The sequence below is a fragment of the Mytilus trossulus genome, chromosome 1, assembly GCF_036588685.1.
Source record: "Mytilus trossulus isolate FHL-02 chromosome 1, PNRI_Mtr1.1.1.hap1, whole genome shotgun sequence".
NCBI lineage: Eukaryota > Metazoa > Mollusca > Bivalvia > Mytilida > Mytilidae > Mytilus > Mytilus trossulus.
In genome coordinates, this window is record NC_086373.1 from 62728660 (window position 1) to 62754841 (window position 26182).

The 26182-nt window shown below is 32.6% G+C and overlaps 2 protein-coding genes across 4 annotated transcripts; one reads left to right on the forward strand and one right to left on the reverse strand.

Annotated features, from left to right (window-relative positions):
* Positions 1-17419, reverse strand: LOC134681292 (E3 ubiquitin-protein ligase RNF14-like). 3 transcript variants are annotated; one of them, XM_063540869.1, is made up of 12 exons: positions 16366-17419; positions 14395-14479; positions 12133-12237; positions 10306-10426; positions 9543-9777; positions 9116-9232; positions 8424-8606; positions 7649-7748; positions 6550-6684; positions 3792-4003; positions 2331-2493; positions 1-1407 (listed from the first exon to the last, which is right to left on the reverse strand). In XM_063540869.1, the coding sequence occupies exons 2-12, from the start codon at positions 14395-14397 to the stop codon at positions 1126-1128; spliced, it is 1656 nt and encodes a 551-aa protein (XP_063396939.1). In that variant the 5' UTR covers positions 14398-14479; positions 16366-17419; the 3' UTR covers positions 1-1125. The 3 variants fall into 3 exon arrangements, with proteins under 3 accessions (XP_063396939.1, XP_063396947.1, XP_063396933.1); XM_063540877.1 differs by lacking the exon at positions 14395-14479 and having other exon boundaries at positions 16366-17418; XM_063540863.1 differs by lacking the exons at positions 14395-14479; positions 16366-17419 and adding an exon at positions 12939-13336.
* On the forward strand, positions 13336-26182 carry LOC134681314 (protein SMIM7 homolog). The gene is made up of 5 exons (XM_063540890.1): positions 13336-13490; positions 14566-14607; positions 15081-15130; positions 15607-15697; positions 25983-26182. The coding sequence occupies exons 1-5, from the start codon at positions 13465-13467 to the stop codon at positions 25996-25998; spliced, it is 225 nt and encodes a 74-aa protein (XP_063396960.1). The 5' UTR covers positions 13336-13464; the 3' UTR covers positions 25999-26182.

The window sequence follows — 26182 nt, forward strand, 5'->3', positions numbered from 1 at the left end:
TGTTTTTCTCAAATTTATTCTATATCTTAAAATTTTTATAAAAATTATGAAAAAATTCATTATATGAAAATTATGTTAAAGATAAATGATTTAAGGACCCAGTTGAGGTAAACTAAAAAATATAACAATGTCATAAATAAATACAAATTATTATCACAGAATCACAGTAAACATAATATTACAATAAATAAGGTATCTTTTATAATTTATTATACAATTGGGATATCTTGAATTCTAAATAAATATAAATATGTTATTCCATATCAATAAAGAACTTTTGTAAGATCTGCACATATGACCTTAATATTGAAAAATGTGGATTAAACCACATAATGTAGCTTTTAAAAAATTAATGTATACACAAATTCTTGCACTCTCAACATATACACAAGAGATAAATTAAATGATATAACAAAAACATTTCTTAAAAGAGTTGAATTTCAACACATTTTATTCTACTACATGTACTGTAAATTGATATATTTTTCTTAAAGGAGTTTAGGTTATTCTAAACAGACAAAACTAGATATATACAAAAAAAAAATAATGGCAATTCCTATTATTACTATGAATGTAGTCATTATATAACCCTTTAACATACACATAAAGGCACATACACAACTCCTGGTTAATTAATACATTATCACAGGTTGCAAAATTGCCTCAACATGTTTCAATACTGCAAATATCAATTACAGAAAAACATATTAAATTATAAATTAAATTAAATTAACATTTATTTCAAAATCATTTAATTCCATATCTAATTTTACTTTTTTTACACTTGATGTTTTTATATTTTATATCTAAAATATCATCCAGGTATGCCATCCATACATGTGTCTTACCACAATAATATAAGACCTGATTATACTAGGTCAAGGAAATGTCGAGACTTTTAAAAACATCGGTAAACTTCAGAAATATTTTTCTCTTTTCCTAATAATCTAAATTTTTATTGCTGATTTAAATACAAATGTACTTTTTTCTATTCTAAAACATTGCATTTCTCTTGAAAAGAATAACGACATATTTTAAACCAACTAAGAAATTTGATTATTGTTGATTGTCATTTTGATTATTGGTATTGATTAAATTCATTTTAAACCTAACTTCTAATTTCTATTAACTATTCATATCAGCATTTTTCCTTGGTTTTCTTGGCTGAATTTCTTCTACATCGTGCTTTGAATGTTGTTTACATAGGGTATTTGTGAAATGTTTTGTATATGGTGGTTTTATCAATTCATTACAGAGAAAACAAAAACTATTTTTACAGTTCCAACATTTTATATGATTGTTTCTGTTTTCTCTTAAATTTCTCTGTCTACAACGAGAACATCTTCTTACATTTTGTTCTGCAACTTTTCCACCTTCTAATATGGCCTCATCTATTTCTCTTACTTTCTGTGTAGATAAAAAAAAGGCATTTAAAAATTAAATCTAGTATATAATTCTAAGTGTCAATTAGTTGAATTATCAAATTAACACTCAAATTAGCGGCATAGCCTGAATTATTAATCTTGGTTATATTCAATATGCTATCAGTTTAAAAAACAAAAATAGATTGAAACTGATTACTGTAAATTCAGAAATTATTGCATGTATATATCATTGAGATTTTGTCATTTTAGACTAAAATACGATCTTAATTTTTGCGTATGGTAAAAAGTCCTGTTTAATTCATATAAAAAATTCCAAAATGTGAGTTGAAATTATTGCGATTATAACCCCTTCGCATTTTTCCTAATAATAAAAACATCGCAATAATTTATGAATTTACAGTATTCAAGTTTTTGATTCTTTATTTTGACAAGACTTGACTGTATTAGCTGCTAATCACTTGTTCATTTGGCAAGTATTTGACTATAGTTACAAATCAATTTTAGACTTAAATTTTTCAAACTAAATTTTTTTTTTAGTAATAAACCTCCTCCACTTATAAAAGCTGACTGCCAAATAACAATCAAAAGTGCTAAAAGTGGCATTAAACACCAACAATCAACATGATCAATCAATCAATATAATAAGATATACAGCTACTTATATTATAGTTCCATTGTAGAAAATGAAACAATGTAAATAGCTAGTAAAGAATGTTGAAATACTTTACAACTGTAAATTCAAAAATTATCGCATGCATTTATTATTGCGATTTAGTCATTTTACACTCAAATGTGATTTAAATTTTTTGCGATATTGAAAAAATCCTGTTAAATTCATATAAAAAATTTCAAAATGTGAGTTTTAATTAGTGCGTTTATGAATCCTGTCATTTTCACAATAATAAAAACATCACAATAATTTCTGAATATACAGTATTATCTTACCTGTGGAATTGGATCTCTGAAAAGAGTCTGCATAACATCCTCATTTATTATTTCTCCACATTTTGGGTTGTCAGAAAAGTGTGCATAAGATATCTTGGTTATATCTCTTCCACAAGCCCAGCACATGGCAGAAGAACACCTTGAACATGTCACTTTGTTGCAGCTGAAAAAAATGCATAAATGATAAACTTGTATCATGATAATCTAATACTTATTCTGTATCGTGAAATTTCAGTGCACACTTTTTATTTCAAAGATTTTTCTCAATGCAATTTCATGTATTGGTATTTTCAGTTTTCTTGGTGAGGCTTCTTAAGCATTTTAAACATTTAAACTAGACAGTGAAGATGCATTCCTCTGTTCTGCCAGATGCATACGGTAGTTCCACATTCTTAAATTTGACAACAGTGATGTTGAAGTACAACTTGAAATTTTTGCACATAAATGATGTCCCCATCCTGCCACAAGAAATTATAAATTGAACACTATGTATAATGATCTATCCTTTATTTCTATTCTGAAGGTCTACACTTGCAGGACTGATTTTCCAGTCAAAAGGTATAAACTGTCCAGTTTTTGTAGTCCCCAAGTTCAATTTTCTTTTTTTCAGTGGTCCCCAAGTTCAACTTTCTATTTTCAGTGGTCACCAAGTTCAACTTTCTATTTTCAGTGGTCACCAAGTTCAACTCAACTTTCTATTTTCAGTGGTCACCAAGTTCAACTTTCTATTTTCAGTAGTCACCAAGTTCAACTTTCTATTTTCAGTGGTCACCAAGTTCAACTTTTTTTTTTCAGTGGTCACTAAGTTCAACTTCACAGTATTTATTAAATATTCGACAATACTATAAAAATCTTTTTTATTGCATTAAGGACATTAAACTGTAGTAAATGTAGTACAAACTATGTTTTTAATAAATATAGCAAGTGAAAGGGAAATGAGGTCCATCTACAGTTTTTATGAATATCAATTCTGACTTCTAGTACAAACAAGCATTCTGAGAGTATTGCTTTTGCATGGCAATACATAGTCCCCTACTGGTTAAAAATTTATTGTACTGGAACAAAATGCTAACTTGATCTAAGGAAAACTGATTATTTAAGTGAATTTCCAAATAGTAATACAAGATTAGAACACCAAAAACTAAGACTTAAATTAATCCCTTTAATTTGGTAAAAATAATTATTTTCAATTGAAGATTTTCTATTGCGCAATATTGTGTTATTGTCAATAATGTTGAAATTTCACAAAACCACTAATGTTTTCCAAGGGTTTCAATTGATGTAGTTCATTAGAAAATATACATAGGAGTTTCAGAAAGAGACCAGGAATCTGCTTAAAAAAAATTGGCTTGATGTCCGTCACAAAGATGACTATACGCCATAGCATGAAGCAAATGCTTTGAAAAACAAAACAAATTAAAAATCATCTTATATTTAGCTATCAATATACAGTGCATTTACCCGCCATTTTTCTCAATAGGGGATTTACATTTCCAACATTGTCTGGTTCTGGCCTTTATTAGTTGATAACTTAAATTCATTTCCGCTCTTCTTTGCTTGTGCAACCTTTTCCGTTCAGCCTTCTCGCTTTCCTCAACATTTTCCGACTTCGTAGATCCATTTTTTCCCTCCTCATCTCCCTCCACCTCCTTTTCAAAGAAACAAGTATCACCCTGGAAAAAATAATGTTTTTTTGATAATTACTAGATTTAACAAGTCTTACCTTGGTTAAAGTTGAAGTTGAATTCGAGGGCATGTCAATCGCCAACGAAAGTTGACATTTCACTGAAGTTACGGTTGCACAGTGTTTCTCATCTGATTACAGAAGTAATATGACGTAATAAAATTGCACATTGGAAGGTAATAATAATTAAAATTGAGCTCTAAAATTAAACAGAGTCTAAAATTAAACAGAGAACAAAAACCGTTTTTTTTCTAAAGTGAGCATTGATTGGTTAAATATTTCTCAGTAATGTCCTGTGTTTGAATTTGTTTGTTAGCTTTTTGGTCATGAATGTTTGTCGCTAATATTTAATTAACTGTGCATTTGTATTCAGATATTGCAGATCAAATTTATTCGTTCATTGTGTAATCATATGTTTTTTGATTGAGTTAAGTCTGCCAATTGATATTTTCTCGTATGGTTTGTTTATGTAATATATACGTGTTTCCCGTTTCTCGTTTTGTTTATATAGATTAGACCGTTGGTTTTCCCGTATGAATGGTTTTACACTAGTAATTTTGGGGCCCTTTATAGCTTGTTGTTCGGTGTGAGCCAAGGGTCCGTGTTGAAGGCCGTACTTTAACCTATAATGGTTTACTTTTTAAATTGTTATTTGGATGGAGAGTTGTCACATTGGCACTCACACCACATCTTCCTATATCTATCCTCTTTACAAGCCTGATTTTTACATTCATTTAGAAGTATACATGAACATTAAAGGATTGAATATAATGTAAATTTATGTGAATGCAACACAAAGATTTGATGCCATCTGAAACAACAATAGCAATATAAAGTGCCATACATACTGGTATTGTTGTATTTTTAAGAATACATGTATCAAAAGATCTGTTAACCTATTTATGGATTGAAAAATCTCACTGTATAATCTGTAACTATCTATAAAATTAAGTTGTTACAAAACACACCAAAATTTGTCTTTTATTTTGTATTCAAATGATGTTTAACAAGAGGCTCTAAGAGTCAGATGCAGATTTATAGGTTTTTTAGCCCCCCCCCCCCTTTTGTAGTAAAATTTTGGTTCCTTCATGTTAAAGTTTTTGGTCCCTTCAAGTAAAAGTTTTTAGTCAAGGTACAAAAATTGTAGTTTAACATGAAGTTGAAGTCCAATCATCTTGAAACTTAGTACACATGTTGGTTGATTATATAAGGATTCACTGAAGCATGACTGGAGCGGGCCCCCTGTTTAGGCAAGCCCAATTAATGATAATTTTGGGATCCCCCACTGAGAGTGACAGCAAACCGGATTTGCTTGCAGGGGTTGAACCCTGAACAGTTATAAAGCAAGTATTGACACAACATTTAGACATTTAGGCTTAAATCAGAACGGATTGTGATTGAATATTTGACACAACATATGTTTGTGACACAAAATGAATGCAGTCAAAGAACTGATTTTTTTTGAAATAGGACCTTTACCTCTTATGTTTTGAGCACATAACGCCTGTTGCTTTTTCTAAGAATAAAGTTTTATAACTCCTCCTAGTCATATCAGAAATTTATAAAAAAAAAATTAAAGAGAGGTTATTTCAATACATATAAACAAGTCACCAAAGTTTCATCAAAACTGCTCAAAGCACTTTTGAGTTATTGTTCTAAAACTGGAAAATACCCCCTTTAACTCATAAACTTGAAATCTAGAATTTAAAAAATTAAAATGGAGCTTATGTCAATAGATATTATTAATTCAACACAATGTTTCATGAAAACAGCTCAAAGCATTTCTGAGTTATTTAAGGAATGAATGTAATATTGTTTCTGTCTATGAAGAAATAACATCAAAAATGTTGTGCACACTGAATTACCTGAGTAACAAGTATGCACCACATTTTTTATGTTTTTTCGAAAAATAGACAGAAAAAATATTACAGTATATTCTTATCATTTAATTCTAAATTCCATCTTAAACCGGAGAAAACCATGAGAAAACTTTGTCTATGAGCGAGCTGGTAAACAAAATAAAGTCAGACAATCAGAAGGCGTGTTACGTCCAAAATTAAATTATTGTCAGATAACTTGGAAACGTAACATCTAAACTAAATTAAAATCTAGAGGGATTTCACTCCCTGTTTTAGATAGATGTCAACAATTCATCAAAGTTTCATGCAAATTGGTTAAAGTGTTTTTTAATTGTTGTCTGACATGGTGACAACAGACAGACGGACAACAGTGTCTCATATTTTATCATTATAAACCCTGTAAATGGGCGTATAAAAATGCATTTTTCTGCATACAAGACTCTAGAATATTTGTACAGAATTAAACATTTTAATTTGTGTATATCAAACCAGGAATCACATTAATTGGTTCCACAAATAATGATGAATCAAAAGAAACTCAAAAGTAAGACAGCTGATTTTTCAATTATTTCACATAATAATACATTTCAATTATTTCTAATAATACATTTCAATTATTTCTAATAATACATTTTCAATTATTTCTAATCACACATTTCTATCATGAGCAGTTTACCTGATGCCATTTCTCTAAGCACTTTGTACAGAATGTAAACAAACATGACAAACAATGTCCTAAATCCTCCTCCTTGACCACAACATTCTGACATCTTGGACAGTAAATAATGTCTCCCATTGTATCTAATCCATACTGAAAAATAATATACATTGTATAACTTTTAATATTGAAAATAAATTTATCTTTTGAGTCTAAAAATGGGGAAGATTAAAGGTCAATTTTAAGAAAAACTAGGGGTTTCTTGTACATGTAGCTTTGAATCCATTTTTCAAGCATTCAATGTCTTAAGATTTAAAAAAAAAAAAAGAAGGTTGGAGCTTAACATTTGAGAGGGATTAAAAAAGGCAAAAAATCTGTTTGGAAACTCAAAAAAATAATATGTTGTTTCTATAAAATTACATATTTTGATATATCATAGCAGCTCATTATCTGCAATGATGGATGTCAATGAAGATTAAATCAAATCTGTTTCATGGAATAAGCAAAAGTAAGGTCAAAATTATATCAACCTAGAAAATATTTCATTGTGTGACTTCAGTTTTTTTTACAGATATGATTATAATCCTGAATGTGTATTGATTATTTGACTTTTGACTTTAATGAGATAACAATTTGAAATTCTTTAACAATTATTTGTGAGCAGCTATTTTGGAACACATGAATGAGTCTTGCATTTGTATCCACTGTTCTAAAAGAAAATTATGAATTCACAAGGAGATGTTCAATATTTAAATTTCAGGGATCATTTCATTAGCATGGTCCCCTTTCTAACTGTTAAAGCATTCTCCTGTGAATATCTAACCAAATTTGACCCCAAATATGTTACCCAAGAGCTGGTTAAGCTAAACCTGTGAGCTTGACAATAAAGTATACTAGTAATGTAGATTCATTAATACTGGTTGGATACCAATATTTATGGATTTCATGGGTATAGGAGAACCATGAATCTAAATGTTCAACAAATTACATATTTCTAAAGGAATATATGCCCACTATGCCAAATCCACGAAATTAAATATCCATGAATATGCAAATTTTTATCAAACCACAAAAATTGGTAGCCATGAAAATAAATGGATCCACAGTCAGTAAAAACCTGTAATATAAGCCTTTCCCATCTTTCATAATCATCATCATTCAGCACTTCCTTTAAAATGTATGGTCTGATTTCTGTTTCACATTTGGGTTCTGGACATCTAGAATTAAAAAAAAAAAATGTCTCATCACATTATAATTTATAGAAAAAAAAGATATTTCTATTCTGACATCAGTGTTTGTTGATTGATTGATTGATCATTAATGTTTAACACCACTTTCAGCATTGGTAGCCTAATTATGGTTGCCAGTTTTTATATGTGTAGGAAACAAGAGAGAACCTGGACACGCAGCAGAAAATGTGACAAAACACAGTAAAATTTCTTTCAGTATTAAATTTTATTTAAGTTTTGATCCATCATTCAAGACAGTTGTTAATACTTCTAAAGGTTTTGAAAATATATATAGAATAATAGGTAGTTTCGTTTTTGATACTGACTATATCATTTGGAATATCTATATGAGCCAGAACAAAACTACCTATTATTCTGTTTATACGTATTTATGACGTCACAAAATCTATTGCCCAATATTTTCATTGATACAGCCAGTACGTTGATACTTGAAAATATTAGGCTGTAAGATCAAAGGTAAAATACATGGATTAACGATAAATTTAAACTCTCAAGCAATTACAATCAATTTAAGCAGCAAATTTTTTTTTGAGTTTTTTAAAATACTTCCCATTTAGCAACCAATAAGGCTGCTGGCATGTCATTTTTTTCAAGCTTGAACACATGTTACCTATGTACACAGATTTGATCTGTAGTACTTACAATAAGTGTTGAACAGTACCCTCTTTAACATGAATTGAACAATGTTCTGCCATACACTCTCTACAGAAATGGTGTTTACATGGTAGCAGCCTGTCAAAATCTCTCCCAGACTTCTCACAAAAACATATACCACATTCCTGATCATATCTTAAGAATTCTGTCATCTCTTCTTGCATATTATGCCTGTAATAACAAATTATGTTTTGTGGTATATAGTTCCATGACTTGAATTAGATGTGGTAAAAAAAATTAAAAAAATTGAACATTTGATAATTTTTGAGGCAAAAATAAGACAAAATGCATGTATTTTGTAAAAGTTCTTGAATTTCTTGTTTTGCATCTATTTTTTGTTGGTTTTTTTTTAATGGGAAAATAATGTGTGCATCCAAGAAATAACTTTATAGTCTGGTAAGATTACACAAACAGCTATAAGGAAGCTTCTGTAAAATACTTTATTTCTTAGCTGTTCACAATTTATCAATGTGGAAGTATATTAAGATGTAGTTATGGAAAATATTGTCAGTCTAATAACTTTAAATTTCTTGATTTTATATAATTCCCTTTATTTGATTATCAAGTGTAAGTTGGATAAGTTGTCAAAAGCTTCAATTTCTTGGGCCAAAAAATTAGGCCTCTATCGACATTATTAGTCGTTTTTTTATAGGTATATCCATTTTTTGTATAAATAATACCTGAGCATTTCATTGACTGTATCGTCTATATTATCACAATCAGGAACAGCTCTGGTGTCAATATCATCATCTGTCACACACTGTTGGACAAACACTTTATCACTGATACCTAAATAACTGAAATACAGATATCAAAACACATCAATTATTATTTACATCATAGAAATCTCATAAACTTGCATTTCTAAAAACTAACCGAATTAAAAAATACATTAAAATGTAAAGGTCAAAAGTTTGAAAACTGACAATGTTAATGTAGGATTTTCTCGCTGTGTTGAAATTGGTATGTTTCTGCTCTTTGGTATGGTTGTTATCTCATTGACACGTTCCCCATTTCCAATTTCAATTTTATAACCCATGAGTTTAAATTATCAAATTTCTATGAAGAAAAACAGCTTTTTCAAAGAAATAAAAAAATATGACTTACCCAAAAGTATTATGTTCAAGCCAATCAATCCATGAGAAGAGTATTGGCATTGATGGACATTCATTCCATAGTTTATCTAGTTGTATACACAAAGAGGTCAGTTGATCCCCATTCAACCATGATGAAGACAATGTAAAAATAGGTGGTTCACATGAAGGATATCCTGGTGTTAATACAACTGTTAACCTCAAAGGAGATAAAAATTTCACAGAAAATGAAGCAAATACTGTATTCCCTACAAAATAAAACAAAATTTAATATTTTTTTCCATAAAGAGATAATGCCTTTCTTCATCAAGGACCAAATACTGAATTCCTTCGGAAATTATTTACCTTACCATTGTTATAGATACTAAGTAGTACATATTGGTCATATTTAATATCTAATTTAATAGATAATTATCATATTTATTTCTGAGTACTGCTTGATCACGTTGATGTTTCATAAATTTTTTTACAAACAGACATTGCTGTGATGTCATTTTTTCAAACACCAGACTACATTTTTGTTTAAAACAATTTTAAAGAGTATATTTGAAGGACTAGAACAAATATGTGCAACCATCGGAGAACTTCCTCTGCTCACCCTTATATAATTTTTGTTCAGTGAACCATTAAAATTTGGGTCATAACCATAATTATGTATATATATATAAAGTTCAAATCATAATGAAAATGCAATCTATATTTCAATTTAATATGAATGCAACTTCTATGGTTATTGACTTTAAAAAAAAAATTTACATATAATCATATTTACATACTTGATTCTGATCTCTGTAGAACTACATCTTTATTGTTATTATCATTTTCTCTAAAATCTTGTTCAGGAATACACACATTTACAGTCATAACGTCATATGGTGATTTCACTGGGACAAAAAACTATAATAAATACAAAACATACTTAAATATTTAAAACCCAAAAGTGGCTAAAATTAACATGAATAAAGTGAAAAAGTATTCACACTTTGTAACATTAAAGAATAAAATTCAATATGGGTCTGTCCTATTTAAGAAATAATTCTTTCATGCCATGCTCTATGCTCATTTTAACATGGGTAGGCATTATATTTGTTAATATCTTAGTACCGAGCATTAGCGAGGTATTAAATGTTTACAAATATAATGCCTACCCATGTTAAAATAAGCATAGAGCATGGCATGATAGAATTATTTCGATTCTAATAGGAATATTTTGAACTTTTGTACCTCGAAGCGGACCTATAGTAGACCCTAAAAAAAAAAAACGCCATTTTGATTTGATGAACCAAAAACGTTATAGAAAATCAACAGTTTATCAATAATAGAAACATTTAAACTTACTTTTAAAATGTTTTTATTTAATTTCCTAGTGAGCAACAACAACGAAAATGTCCATTTTGATCTTTGGCTTTGTTCAAAATTCATCTGACAATTGAAATTGCGACGTTAATCACATGCAGCCCATGTTCTATTCAAATAAGAACATGGCTTTGAATCCAAAGCTAAAGAAGAACATCATATTAGAATTGTTATTTTTTACTGATTTTAAGCATAAATTACCTCTTGTTAACATGGTTAATTAATTTCTCAGGTTAATTGTTTTACAATGTAATTTTGGGGCCTTTAATAGCTGACTCTGCAGTTTGGATTTTTCTCATTGGTGAAGGTCATAAAGTGACATATAGTTATTAATTTCTGTGTCCTTTTGGTCTTTTGTAGAGAGTTGTCTCATTGGCAATCATACCACATCTTCTTTTTTATACTTAATGCATAAGTTTTTTGAATTTGCAATGCTGGGGCCGTTTACAGCTGATTATACACTACAGAATTTGTTTTCTTCATTATTGAAGGCCTAACATTAATCTATATTAGTTGTTTACACTTCATTCTTTGGTCTCGGGTGGAGTTTTCTCATGAGCAAACATACCACAATACATGTGTACCGTATCTTTTTTATAAATACATTTGTTTTTTTTTTTTAAATCAGTCAGTTCCTAATAGGACTATAAGTATATTTTTTTCTAATGTTTGAAATTTTTTATGAATTTTAATTCCCTTTCAAGATATGAAAATAAGATCTGCATCCCACAATATCTGAACATTTTGTATATAGGCGTAATCTATGATTCTTTTTAAACCAGAGTTGTATAATTGTATGCTTATAAATGCAACAGATAGTTTTTCAATTATTTTTTTTAATTAGTAATGTATTTATGTAGCCAAATACTTTTTGTCAAGCAGCAGTCTTATTATATAGTTGATTCATAAACTTAAATTTTCTGGTGAAGTTTAGGTTTACTACATTCTTTTTCTTTCTACTGTCATCACTGATTTCAATAAGGGAGCTACCATTTGATTTTTAGGGGGGGGGGGGGGGGGGGCTAGGATGAAATTTGAAAAAAATAGGCAGGACAGGAGTTTTGAGTAAAAAAAAAAGGCAGAATGAGACACTTGCAAAAAAAAAAGTCAGGACGACAATTTAGGTAAAAAAAAGACAGGACCGAACAGAGTGAGAAATAAATAGGCAGGACAGAGATCCTAGCCCCCCCTCCATAAAAAAACCAAATGGTAGCTCCCTAAACTGCAAGTAAATATTATTTTGATACCTGAAGAGAGAACATCTGATCATCTGTTAAATCTAATGGTCCATCACTTATTATACTAAATCTCTGGTCTCCCTCTACTTCAAATAAACACTGAAATGCTGACACCTGTACAAAATAAATTTGAACAAATTTTATATGTATGATCTTTAACATTATTTTTTTGCACAAAATATCAAAACTTCCATGACTTCAAAATTAAACAAATAATATTAAAGGTCCAGTAGCCCTTTTCACAAAAAATCTTAAGATAAATTTTGTCCATCATAATCCTAGAAACTAATACATCTACATGCTTGTCTTAGCACAGTGGGCTATACATTTACATAAAAAATATACATGAAATAGTTAAAAAAATCTTCAAATGTATGCATGTGTATCATATGTGTATATTTTTAATATTAAGACCGAATAAAAAATGTGTCCAATCCATGTATTTTTTGTTGTCTATAATTACATGAATTATGTGCACTTCCAATGTTTCAGAGGTCATTCAAAACTGTGCCTCTTGTAGTTTTGTCACCTACAAGATGTATTCATTCTCAACACCAGGCATGAGAATGATACATGTGTATGGCAATTTATTATGAAAAGATATCAAAATGTTTTGGACCCTGGCTTTAAAATATTTTCCATACCTTTTAAAAAAAAGAAAATAGCAAAACCAATAAAAAGGAAATTTATGCATTATAGGGACAGAAGAACTCGGTCTAAAGTAGTACATCATATATACATATATCGGATTATATACATTAATATTGTATTCATAAATATTTATTTTTGATCATTATTGTTTACAAGTACAAAACCTCGTCTTTCTGTTCTTGAAGATTTTCTACATGTTCTGATGACCAGCTGAAATTAGAACCATACTCCCTGCCGCCTTCAGCCATTGAAAAAATGATTTATTGCAGCTTTTTGGAAATTATATTGGGGAGAAGAAAATTGTGCAAGTTTGTTATTGCAACAACACAGATATATCTAAAAGCCAGAAGAGGAATCTTGGTAGAAAAGGAAACTAAAAATAATGAAATACATAATATGCAATGACAATATTCATCAGGATATGTTATAAATATAATTTTTATTCCATTTATATTTCAAAATTGTAGAACTATACGAAAAGGAATAAAATAACCTTCAAATTATTGTACTTCGTGGTGTATTAAATTTTGTTTCTTTCTGGTAGTTAACTTTAGACCGGTGTTGATTCCTGAATTACAATATTAACAGTCGTTTCCGGTTGACAACACGAAAAAGTTTAATAATTTGCAATGATAAATTCTGATATAATCTGACACTAGTTTTGATAGACAAGTTGAATATTCATTTACGATGATATCTGACTTAATCCTCTTTGGGTAGAGTATTGTAGTTCATTAGAATATTTATAGTAATACAAAAACATGCATGGATTCTTTTATAGAAATTTACAGTTCTAGTTCTAGAATAAAAACAAGAAAATTATAAATTGGCATATATACTATATTTTAAAGAAAATTTATTGGCCTTTATTTACATACAACCCTCAACACTTTAAAGATAACTTTCTTGTGACACATGTTTCAAACTAATTGTGTCTTCATTATACAAGATAATTACACTAAATTCTGAGATTACTCTTGACTTATGTCCAACAGCTGTCTTGCTAGTCAACCTGGGGCCGTGGGACGTCAGAGCTTGTCCCATATCTAAAAGCGGATATTTAGCTGTCCAAAGTTGATGCTCTGCTTTGTTACTGACAACCTTGGATCAATATAAATTGGGCGTCAATTTGTTCATTTTCATTAATCTCTTCATCATTTGTTCATTTATGTAAGTTTGAAATGGGATGAGCTTGGACGTCTTCATCATTTGTTCATTTATGTAAGTTTGAAATGGGATGAGCTTGGACGTCTCAAAGCCTTGTCTATCAAAACAGCTGTTGGAAGTCAGAATAATTTTGGACTGTAATAACACTAAACCATATATTACATTATTTTTGTCACATTATTATCACCAGAAGGTAATCACCAACCAGTTGATGTTTTTCTGTATACTTGTAAAAAGAGGATAATAGTAATACACTTTAATGGTTGAAATAGAAATGAATATTGTTTCTACATGTTCAAATCGACAAAATTAATTTATTGTACCGTTTCTGAGCAATTTTTTATTTGGCTACCAATACTGCAATAGTCCAAGTAGTTATGATGTCTTGAAAGGCTTTTCAAGACTCATTATTAAATGGACAGGGCTACCCTCAGAGACGATGTTTTTTTTTACCATTAATCTCTCTTCAGTGGAACTTGTCACAGCTCCTTATATGATTACAGTCCTCACACCTTAAGCTTTCTACACAGCATGGATCCTTAAATAGAAATAGACTAATAGTTGACCAGTGCTTATACATGTACATGATATACACTTTTCTAATGCAGATTTTCTTTTTTTTAGGACCTTAATGGTAAATGCAGGAGCTGTTCTCAATTTTAAGTTGTAAGTTTGAAATTATGAAAAACAGGAGGTGTACAAAAAAATGTAGACATGGTAGAGTATATATATATGTATGTCAATGACATACCTGCCAACTATTCAAAATGCACATGTGGGTTTAACGTGCAAGGTGGCTCTTAAAGTCTTACAAAACCTTCAAGAGGGGCTTCAAATACATTTTAATATTGTTTTGGTTGTTTTGCTTCTTCATACTTTTACAATCCTTCAGCCATTATATACAATTTATATGCATTATGTACATAATTTTAAGACATCCTTTAAGTAAACGATGTAAAAAAAAAAACATTTTTATATCTGTTCCTTTAAGAGGATTTGCTCATCTTTTCTTTGGCGTTTCCTTCTGAATTTTTTAACCTACAAATGTACATGTGTATATCCAAATTTATGGTTTCGTGACAAAGATGTGTTCCATTATGAATTGATTGATGAAAATGAAAAGCTAAATATAATTCCAGGAGAAAAGGTAAAGAGGAATCATTTGGAGCAAGTCTAGAGCCATCTGCTGGTAGGTTTTATTAAATGATGTGAAGATGTGAAATTGAGAATGGAAATGGGGAATAATGTCAAAGAGACAACATCCCGACCATAGAGCAGACTGCACCAATGGGTCTTTAATGCAGTGAGAAACTCCCACACCTGGAGGAGTCCTTCAGCTGGCCCCTAAACAAATATGTATGTATAGTTCAGTGATAATGGATGTCATACTAAACTCCGAAATTATACACAAGAAACTAAAATATTGTTTTTGTATTTGTTTCATCCAGTCATTCCAGTTGAAAGCTAAAGTATTAATTTAGGCAACATCAAAATTTAAATGTGCAAACTTGTTTAATGGCATATTGGTTTAAATGCTAATATTCATGAAAAGACATTTTTATATTCCAGAACTTCATAATTTTATTTTCATTTTATACAAAGTACATGTATTATATATTGTTATGTATATGTGATGGTTAATAATGGTTTATATATTTTGTACAGGAGACAAAGTGAGAGAGTTTCTGTTGAGCCTGAGATACTTTAGAATCTTCATAGCTCTTTGGAATATGTTTGTCATGTTTTTAATGATTGTGTAAGTTATTTTACCCTATTTAAATTCTTTCGAAAAAAGGGAATGGGATATAGGCCTTTGCTGGAAAAAATATGTTCTGAATTTCTTTAAAGATTTGTTTACATCTGACAGTGATTCATTTTTGGGGATTTTGTTTGTCCGTTTCAAAATTTAGTTAAAGTTACTTTTCTACATAAGAAAATGCCTGTACCAAGTCAGGAATATACAGTTGTTATTCATTCGTTTGGTCTGATTTTGCCATTTGACAAGGAACTTTCTGTTTTAAATTTCCTCGTAGTTCATTATTTTAGTGAAATGTTATTTTGTACCGAAAAAACTATCAAAAAATTTGTTGACATGATTTGAGGAAACAATCAAGAGTGCTTTTTAAAATTTTTAAATCATACTGAGTTTTAGTTTCATTGACATTTCAGATTACATTTTATTCCTTTTAAACAAAATATGCTTTTTTATGAAATAAAAATAGTAGACTAGTAGTATCTTAAAGCTTTATAAATTTGACTATTTTTTGCTTTCTATGTGCTTCTTCACCTTATAAGTATGCAGATAAAACACCTTTAATACCTCAGTACCCATGTTCAAGCTGTCAGAAATACAGAACTACATGAATATACATTTTGCCATGCAAAAGACATTTTATCAATTTCATTCTTACTTTAAATACTTACTTATATCCTCTTCATCCCAAATGGTACATAAGACTACCACAAGCTTCTATTTTTTCCTGTTCTTTGCCACATTCTGAGCTTTCCTGCTGGTGTACCAAATCTTGTGTAGCTCACTTGCAACATTTCTCCCTCAGGTTGTACATGGTTGGCCTAGTTTTCTCTTTAATGTTGCTATCCAGTTGAGAGCTACTTTAGTATTCTTTCAATTGGCATTCTCAAAGCATGGCTTAGACATCTAAATTGTCTTTGCTTTATCTCATTTGTGATGTTCTCACTATTGCTTCTTTTCAGTAAGTTTTTATTGCTGATCTTACTTGACCAAAAGATTTCATAAGGTGTTGATGGATATAACATAAGTTTTTAGATGGTAATATTCAGACCATTTTTCTGTGCAAAATGGCCGTTGGGGCTTCTATTGCAGCTGATTTTGAGTTGTTGTTTTTTCTGCAGGATCATCTCCAAAGTCTTCCAATTGAGTGGAAAGTGTTCGTTAAATTTCAATCTTTTTTTATCTGTTTCTTTTGTTATATTCAGTCAATAACCATAAGAAATAGTATAGGTGATAGGATACATCCTTGCATTATGTGTGATCTTAGTTTAAAGGACTTGGTGGGATGATGCTGCACTCAAAGTTTTGATAAAACAATTTTAGTGTATCTATGGAGGAATTTCGTTAGTATTTTCCACAGATTTTTCTTTTTGGACAATTTTTGTATTAAACAATATCTCAGCAGGACTCTTCTTTCAGACACTTGTATTTAGAGACAGCTTGTTTGTTATGATTTTTTGTTGCGGGAATTGTATTTACTCATATCTCTGAAAGTTTCTTCATTCAGACACTTGTAACTATATGGCGTTTTTTTTTTTGCAGGAATCGTATTTAACCATATCTCAGTCAGCCTCTCCCTTCACACACTTGTATTTAAAATCAGATATAATGTGGTGGTGTTTTCTTGCAGGAATCATATTGTTTTGAGACAGCCAGTATGTGATATAAGTACATGATAATAATTTCTTGCAGGATTTGTTTTTACCATATCTCAGTAGGACTCTTCCTTCAGACACTTGTAATATAGACAGCCAGTGTGTGATGGTGGTTTCTCGCAGGATTTGTATTGACCTATATCTCAGTAGGATTCTTCCTTCAGACACTTGTAATATAGACAGCCAGTGTGTGATGGTGGTTTCTTGCAGGATTTGTATTAAGCAATATCTTAGTACTATAGGACTCTTCCTTCAATCTCTTGTAATATAGACAGCCAGTGTGTGATAAAGGTTTCATGCAGGATTTGTATTTATCAATATCTCTGTAGGACTCTTCCATTATACTCTTGTAAAATAGACAGCCAGTGTGTAATGGTGGTTTCTTGCAGGATTTGTATTTACCTATATCCCAGAAGAACTTTTTCTTCAATCTCTTGTAATATAGACAGCCAGTGTGTGATGGTGGTTTCTTGCAGGATTTGTATTTACCCATATCTCAGTAGGACTCTTCCTTCATACTTTTGTAATTATAGACAGCCAGTGTGTGATGGTGGTTTCTTGCAGGATTTGTATTTACCCATATCTCAGTAGGACTCTTCCTTCATACTTTTGTAATTATAGACAGCCAGTGTGTGATGGTGGTTTCTTGCAGGATTAGTATTTACCCATATCTCAGTAGGACTCTTCCTTCAGACACTTGTAATATAGACAGCCAGTGTGTGATGGTGGTTTCTTGCAGGATTTGTATTTACCAATATCTCTGTAGGACTCTTCCATTATACTCTTGTAAAATAGACAGCCAGTGTGTGATGGTGGTTTCTTGCAGGATTTGTGTTTACCTATATCTCAGTAGAACTCTTCCTTCAGACACATGTAAATATAGACAGCCAGTGTGTGATGATGGTTTCTTGCAGGATTTGTATTTACCCATATATCAGTAGGACTCTTCCTTCAGACATTTGTAATATAGACAGCCAGTGTGTGATGGTGGTTTCTTGCAGGATGTGTATTTACCAATATCTCAGTAGGACTCTTCCTTCAGACACTTGTAATATAGACAGCCAGTGTGTGATGGTGGTTTCTTGCAGGATTTGTATTTACCCATACCCATATATCAGTAGGACTCTTCCTTCAGACACTTGTAATATAGACAGCCAGTGTGTGATGGTGGTTTCTTGCTGGATTTGTGTTTACCAATATCTCAGTAGGACTCTTCCTTCAGACTCTTGTAATATAGACAGCCAGTGTGTGATGGTGGTTTCTTGCAGGATTTTTATTTACCCATATATCAGTAGGACTCTTCCTTCAGACACGTTTAATATAGACAGCCAGTGTGTGATGGTGGTTTCTTGCAGGATTTGTATTTACCAATATTTTAGTATGACTCTTCCTTCAGACTCTTGTAATAATTATAGACAGCCAGTGTATGATGGTGGTTTCTTGCTGGACTTGTGTTTACCAATATCTCAGTAGGACTTTTCCTTCAGACTCTTGTAATATAGACAGCCAGTGTGTGATTGTGGTTTCTTGCAGGATTTGTATTTACCCATATCTCAGCAGGACTCTTCCTTCAGACTCTTGTAATATAGACAGCCAGTGTGTGATGGTGGTTTCTTGCTGGATTTGTATTTACCAATATCTCAGTCGGACTCTTCCTTCAGACACTTGTAATTATAGACAGCCACAGTGTGATGGTGGTTTCTTGCTGGATTTGTATTTACCCAATATCTCAGTAGGACTCTTCCTTCAGACACTTGTTATTATAGACAGCCAGTGTGTGATGGTGGTTTCTTGCAGGATGTGTATTTACCAATATCTCAGTAGGACTTTTTCTTCATACTCTTGTAATATAGACAGCCAGTGTGTGATGGTTGTTTCTTGCAGGATTTGTATTTACCCATATATCAGTAGGACTCTTCCTTCAGACACTTGTAATATAGACAGCCAGTGTGTGATGGTGGTTTCTTGCAGGATTTGTATTTACCAATATCTCTGTAGGACTCTTCCATTATACTCTTGTAATATAGACAGCCAGTGTGTGATGGTGGTTTCTTGCAGGATTTGTATTTACCCATATCTCAGTAGAGCTCTTCCTTCATACTCTTGTAATATAGACAGCCAGTGTGTGATGGTGGTTTCTTGCAGGATTTGTATTTACCAATATTTTAGTATGACTCTTCCTTCAAACTCTTGTAATAATTATAGACAGCCAGTGTGTGATGGTGGTTTCTTGCTGGACTTGTGTTTACCAATATCTCAGTAGGACTTTTCCTTCAGACTCTTGTAATATAGACAGCCAGTGTGTGATGGTGGTTTTTTGCAGGATTTGTATTTACCCATATCTCAGCAGGACTGTTCCTTCAGACTCTTGTAATATAGACAGCCAGTGTGTGATGGTGGTTTCTTGCAGGATTTGTATTTACCAATATCTCAGTCGGACTCTTCCTTCAGACACTTGTAATTATAGACAGCCAGTGTGTGATGGTGGTTTCTTGCAGGATTTGTATTTACCCATATCTCAGTAGGACTCTTCCTTCAATCTCGTGTAAAATAGACAGCCAGTGTGTAATAGTGGTTTCATGCAGGATTTGTATTTACCAATATCTCAGCAGGACTCTTCCTTCAGACTCTTGTAAAATAGACAACCAGTGTGTGATGGTGGTTTCTTGCAGGATTTGTGTTTACCAATATCTCAGTAGGACTTTTCCTTCAGACTCTTGTAATATAGACAGCCAGTGTGTGATTGTGGTTTCTTGCAGGATTTGTATTTACCCATATCTCAGCAGGACTCTTCCTTCAGACTCTTGTAATATAGACAGCCAGTGTGTGATGGTGGTTTCTTGCTGGATTTGTATTTACCAATATCTCAGTCGGACTCTTCCTTCAGACACTTGTAATTATAGACAGCCAGTGTGTGATGGTGGTTTCTTTCTGGATTTGTATTTACCAATATCTCAGTAGGACTCTTCCTTCAGACACTTGTTATTATAGACAGCCAGTGTGTGATAGTGGTTTCTTGTAGGATGTGTATTTACCAATATCTCAGTAGGACTTTTTCTTCATACTCTTGTAATATAGACAGCCAGTGTGTGATGGTGGTTTCTTGCAGGATTTGTATTTACCCATATATCAGTAGGACTCTTCCTTCAGACATTTGTAATATAGACAGCCAGTGTGTGATGGTGGTTTCTTGCAGGATGTGTATTTACCAATATCTCAGTAGGACTCTTCCTTCAGACACTTGTAATATAGACAGCCAGTGTGTGATGGTGGTTTCTTGCAGGATTTGTATAGACCCATATATCAGTAGGACTCTTCCTTCAGACACTTGTAAAATAGACAGCCAGTGTGTGATGGTGGTTTCTTGCAGGATTTGTGTTTACCTATATCTCAGTAGAACTCTTCCTTCAGACACATGTAAATATAGACAGCCAGTGTGTGATGATGGTTTCTTGCAGGATTTGTATTTACCCATATCTCAACAGGACTCTTCCTTCAGACTCTTGTAATATAGACAGCAAGTGTGTGATGGTGGTTTCTTGCAGGATTTGTATTTACCCATATATCAGTAGGACTCTTCCTTCAGACATTTGTAATATAGACAGCCAGTGTGTGATGGTGGTTTCTTGCAGGATGTGTATTTACCAATATCTCAGTAGGACTCTTCCTTCAGACACTTGTAATATAGACAGCCAGTGTGTGATGGTGGTTTCTTGCAGGATTTGTATAGACCCATATATCAGTAGGACTCTTCCTTCAGACACTTGTAAAATAGACAGCCAGTGTGTGATGGTGGTTTCTTGCAGGATTTGTGTTTACCTATATCTCAGTAGAACTCTTCCTTCAGACACATGTAAATATAGACAGCCAGTGTGTGATGATGGTTTCTTGCAGGATTTGTATTTACCCATATCTCAACAGGACTCTTCCTTCAGACTCTTGTAATATAGACAGCAAGTGTGTGATGGTGGTTTCTTTCAGGATTTGTATTTACCAATATCTCAGCAGGACTCTTCTTACAGACACATGTAATATAGACAGAAAGTGTGTGATGGTGGTTTCTTGCTGGACTTGTATTTACGAATATCTCCGTAGGACTCTTCCCTTAGACACTTGTAATATAGACAGCCAGTGTGTGATGGTGGTTTCTTGCAGGATTTGTATTTAACCATATCTCAGTAGAGCTCTTCCTTCATACTCTTGTAATATAGACCGTCAGTGTGTGATGGTGGTTTCTTGCAGGATTTGTATTTAAAACAATATCTCAGTTGGACTCTTCTTTCAGAACTTGAAATATAGACAGCCAGTGTGTGATAGTGGTTTCTTGAAGGATTTGTATTTACCAATATTTTAGTATGACTCTTCCTTCAGTCTCTTGTAATAATTATAGACAGCCAGTGTGTGATGGTGGTTTCTTGCTGGACTTGTGTTTACCAATATCTCAGTAGGACTTTTCCTTCAGACTCTTGTAATATAGACAGCCAGTGTGTGATGGTGGTTTTTTGCAGGATTTGTATTTACCCATATCTCAGCAGGACTCTTCCTTCAGACTCTTGTAATATAGACAGCCAGTGTGTGATGGTGGTTTCTTGCTGGATTTGTATTTACCAATATCTCAGTCGGACTCTTCCTTCAGACACTTGTAATTATAGACAGCCAGTGTGTGATGGTGGTTTCTTGCTGGATTTGTATTTACCAATATCTCAGTAGGACTTTTCCTTCAGACTCTTGTAATATAGACAGCCAGTGTGTGATGGTGGTTTCTTGCAGGATTTGTATTTACCAAAATCTCAGTAGGACTCTTTCTTCAGACACTCGTAATATAGACAGCCAGTGTGTGATGGTGGTTTCTTGTAGGATTTGTATTTACCCATATCTCAGTAGGACTCTTCCTTCAATCTCTTGTAAAATAGACAGCCAGTGTGTAATAGTGGTTTCATGCAGGATTTGTATTTACCGATATCTCAGCAGGACTCTTCCTTCAGACTCTTGTAAAATAGACAGCCAGTGTGTGATGGTGGTTTCTTGCAGGATTTGTGTTTACCAATATCTCAGTAGGATTCTTCCTTCAATCTCTTGTAAAATAGACAGCCAGTGTGTAATAGTGGTTTCATGCAGGATTTGTATTTACCAATATCTCAGCAGGACTCTTCCTTCAGACTCTTGTAAAATAGACAGCCAGTGTGTGATGGTGGTTTCTTGCAGGATTTGTGTTTACCAATATCTCAGTAGGATTCTTCCTTCAATCTCTTGTAAAATAGACAGCCAGTGTGTAATAGTGGTTTCATGCAGGATTTGTATTTACCAATATCTCAGTAGGACTTTTCCTTCAGACACTTGTAATTATAGTAAGTTTCTTCACCCACTTGCATGACTGGTGTTATATTGCAGTAATCGTATCTACCCATAACTAGTAAAAATCTTCCTTCACACACTTGCATGTACAGGCAGCTAGTACATAATGGGGTTATCTTGCAGTTATCGTTTTGGATGGTGTTATCGTGCAGTTATCATATCTACCCATATATCAGTAAAAAACTTCCTTCACCCACTTGCATGTGAAGTCAGCTAGTACATGAAGGTGTTACCTTGTAGTCACCGTATCTTCCCATATCTCATTAAAAATCTTTTTTCAAACACTTGCATGTAGAGTCAGCTAGTACATGATGGTGTTACCTTGTAGTCATCCTATCTACCCATATCTCATTAAAAATCTTCCTTCACACACTTGCATGTACAGGCAGCTAGTACATGATGGTGTTACCTTGTAGTCATCCTATCTACCCATTTGTCAGTAAAAATATTCCTTCATACACTTGCATGTACAGGCAGCTAGTACATGATGGTATTATCTTGCAGTAACCTTATACCCGTACATCTGTCATCAGTAAAAATCTTCCTTCACACACTTGCATTTACAGGCAGCTAGTACATGATGGCGTTATCTTGCAGTTATCGTATCTACCCATATGTCAGTAAAATATTCCTTCATACACTTGCATGTACAGGTAGCAAGTTCATGATTGTGTTATCTTGCAGTTATCCTATCTACCCATATCTCAGTTAAAATCTTCCTTCACACACTTGCATGTACAGGCAGCTAGTACATGATGGTGTTATCTTGCAGTTATTGTATCTACCAATTTCTCATTAAAAATCTTCCTTTACACACTTGCATGTACAGGCAGCTAATTGTATCTACCAATTTCTCATTAAAACTCTTCCATCACACACTTGAATGTACAGGCAGCTAGTACATGATGGTGTTATCTTGCAGTTATCGTATCTACCAATATCTCATTAAAAATCTTCCTTTACACACTTGCATGTACAGGCAGCTAGTACATGATGGTGTTACCTTGCAGTTATCGTATCTTCCCATATTTCAGTAAAAATATTCCTTCACACACTTGTATGTAGATACAGCTAGTAAATGATGGTGTTATCTTGTAGTTTTCCTATCTACCAATATCTCAGTCAAAATCTTCCATCACACACTTACAAGTAGAGGCAGTTAGCACATAACAATGTTATCTTGTAGTTTTTGTATTTTCCCATATCTCAGTAAAAATCTTCCACCACACACTTACAAGTAGAGGCAGTTAGTACATGACGAGTCAATGTTATCTTGCAATTTTCCTATCTACCCATATCTCAGTCAAAATCTTCCTTCATACACTTGCATGTACAGGCAGCTAGTACATGACGAGTCGATGTTATCTTGCAATTTTCCTATCTACCCATACCTCAGTTAAAATCTTCCTTCACACACTTGCATGTACAGGCAGCTAGTACATTATGGTGTTATCTTGCAGTTATCGTATCAACCCATGTCTCTGTAAAACTCTTCCTTCACACACTTGCATGTACAGGCAGCTAGTACATGATGGTGTTATCTTGCATTAATCGTATCTTCCCATATTTCAGTAAAAATATTCCTTCACACACTTGTATGTAGATACAGCTAGTAAATGATGGTGTTATCTTGCAGTTTTCCTATCTACCCATATCTCAGTCAAACCTTCCATCACACACTTACAAGTAGAGACAGTTAGTACATAACAATGTTATCTTGTAGTTTTTGTATTTTCCCATATCTCAGTAAAAATCTTCCATCACACACTTACAAGTAGAGGCAGTTAGTACATGACGAGTCAATGTCATCTTGCAATTTTCCTATCTATCCATCTCTCAGTAAAAATCTTTCTTCAAACACTTGCATGTACAGGCAGCTAGTACATGACGAGTCGATGTTATCTTGCAATTTTCCTATCTACCCATATCTCAGTCAAAATCTTTCTTCACACACTTGAATGTACAGGCAGCTAGTACATGACGAGCCGATGTTATCTTGCAATTTTCCTATCTACCCATATCTCAGTCAAAATCTTCCTTCATACACTTGCATGTACAGGCAGCTAGTACATGACGAGTCGATGTTATCTTGCAATTTTCCTATCTACCCATATTTCAGTAAAAATCAACCTTCACACACTTGCATAAAGAGGCAGCTAGTACATGATGGTGTTATCTTGCAGTTATCGTATCTTCCTATATTTCAGTAAAAATCTTTCTTCACACACTTGCATGTACAGGCAGCTAGTTCATGATGGGGTTATCTTGCAGTTTTCCTTTCTACCCATATTTCAGTAAAAATATTTCTTCACACACTTGCATGAACAGGCAGCTAGTACATGATTGGGTTATCTTGCAGTTATCGTATCTTCCCATATTTCAGTTAAAATATTCCTTCACACACTTGTATGTAGATACAGCTAGTACATGATGGTGTTATCTTGCAGTTATCGTATCTTCCCATATTTCAGTAAAAATCTTTCTTCACACACTTGCATGTACAGGCAGCTAGTACATGATGGGGTTATCTTGCAGTTTTCCTTTCTACCCATATTTCAGTAAAAATATTTCTTCACACACTTGCATGAACAGGCAGCTAGTACATGATGGGGTTATCTTGCAGTTATCCTATCTACCAATATCTCAGTAAAAATCAACCTTCACACACTTGTATGTAGATACAGCTAGTACATGATGGTGTTATCTTGCAGTTATCGTATCTTCCCATATTTCAGTAAAAATCTTTCTTCACACACTTGTATTTAGAGACAGCTAGTAATTGACGGTGTTTTCTGGCAGGATACAATCCAAACTGGCAATTTTTCCTATAAAATGAAAGTAAATCCTCATCTTTTTACTCAATTTTGAATAATATTTGATCGGAGGTTAACTACGGTGACCTAGCGATGTTAATTTCTTTGTCATTTTGGTTTCTTGTGGAGAGTTGTCTTATTGGCAATCATACCACATTTTCTATTTTTATAGATTGATTATAAACAAGTGTAAAATTTCGTTGATTGGAAAGCCTATTTTGTAGATGGCAAGGAACTCGAATGACAGATGGCAATTTTTAGGCTTAATGTGTAGGATTAGGTGATGATGAATGATTGCCATTGAGACAATTACCTAACTAATGTAGGTATATGCTTTTTCACAAGTAATATCAAATACACAGGTGTCAAATCTTAGGCATATGGTGCAGTTTAGTTTTGTACACCCTTTTTATAATGAATTAAATGATATAATTTATCATATAATATTTTTATATTTTTTTTCAGATTTTTTAGCCACTAGGGAATCTGCATATTTAAGAATTTTGTTGGATACATCATTTGGATCAGTAACTGGGACATTGATCATTTCATTGGATGCTTGATATTGGGACATTTTTTTATGGATGATTGACCTTCACCATGTGATACTGTCATGTTTATTACCGTCGATCAGTTTTAAGAAATCATTAAAATATTTATGTACA

Excerpts from the sequence above, each read along its gene's own strand:
- LOC134681292 (XM_063540863.1), bottom strand. The coding sequence starts at position 13,022 with ATGGCTGAAGGCGGCAGGGAGTATGGTTCTAATTTCAGCTGGTCATCA. Across the intron at positions 9,778-10,305 it reads TCTACAGAGATCAGAATCAA|GGAATACAGTATTTGCTTCA; the intron begins GTATGTAAATAT and ends TTTATTTTGTAG. Across the intron at positions 8,607-9,115 it reads ACAGTCAATGAAATGCTCAG|GCATAATATGCAAGAAGAGA; the intron begins GTATTATTTATA and ends TTGTTATTACAG.
- LOC134681314 (XM_063540890.1), top strand. The coding sequence starts at position 13,465 with ATGATATCTGACTTAATCCTCTTTGG. Across the intron at positions 13,491-14,565 it reads TCTGACTTAATCCTCTTTGG|GACCTTAATGGTAAATGCAG; the intron begins GTAGAGTATTGT and ends TCTTTTTTTTAG. Across the intron at positions 15,131-15,606 it reads AAGTCTAGAGCCATCTGCTG|GAGACAAAGTGAGAGAGTTT; the intron begins GTAGGTTTTATT and ends TATTTTGTACAG.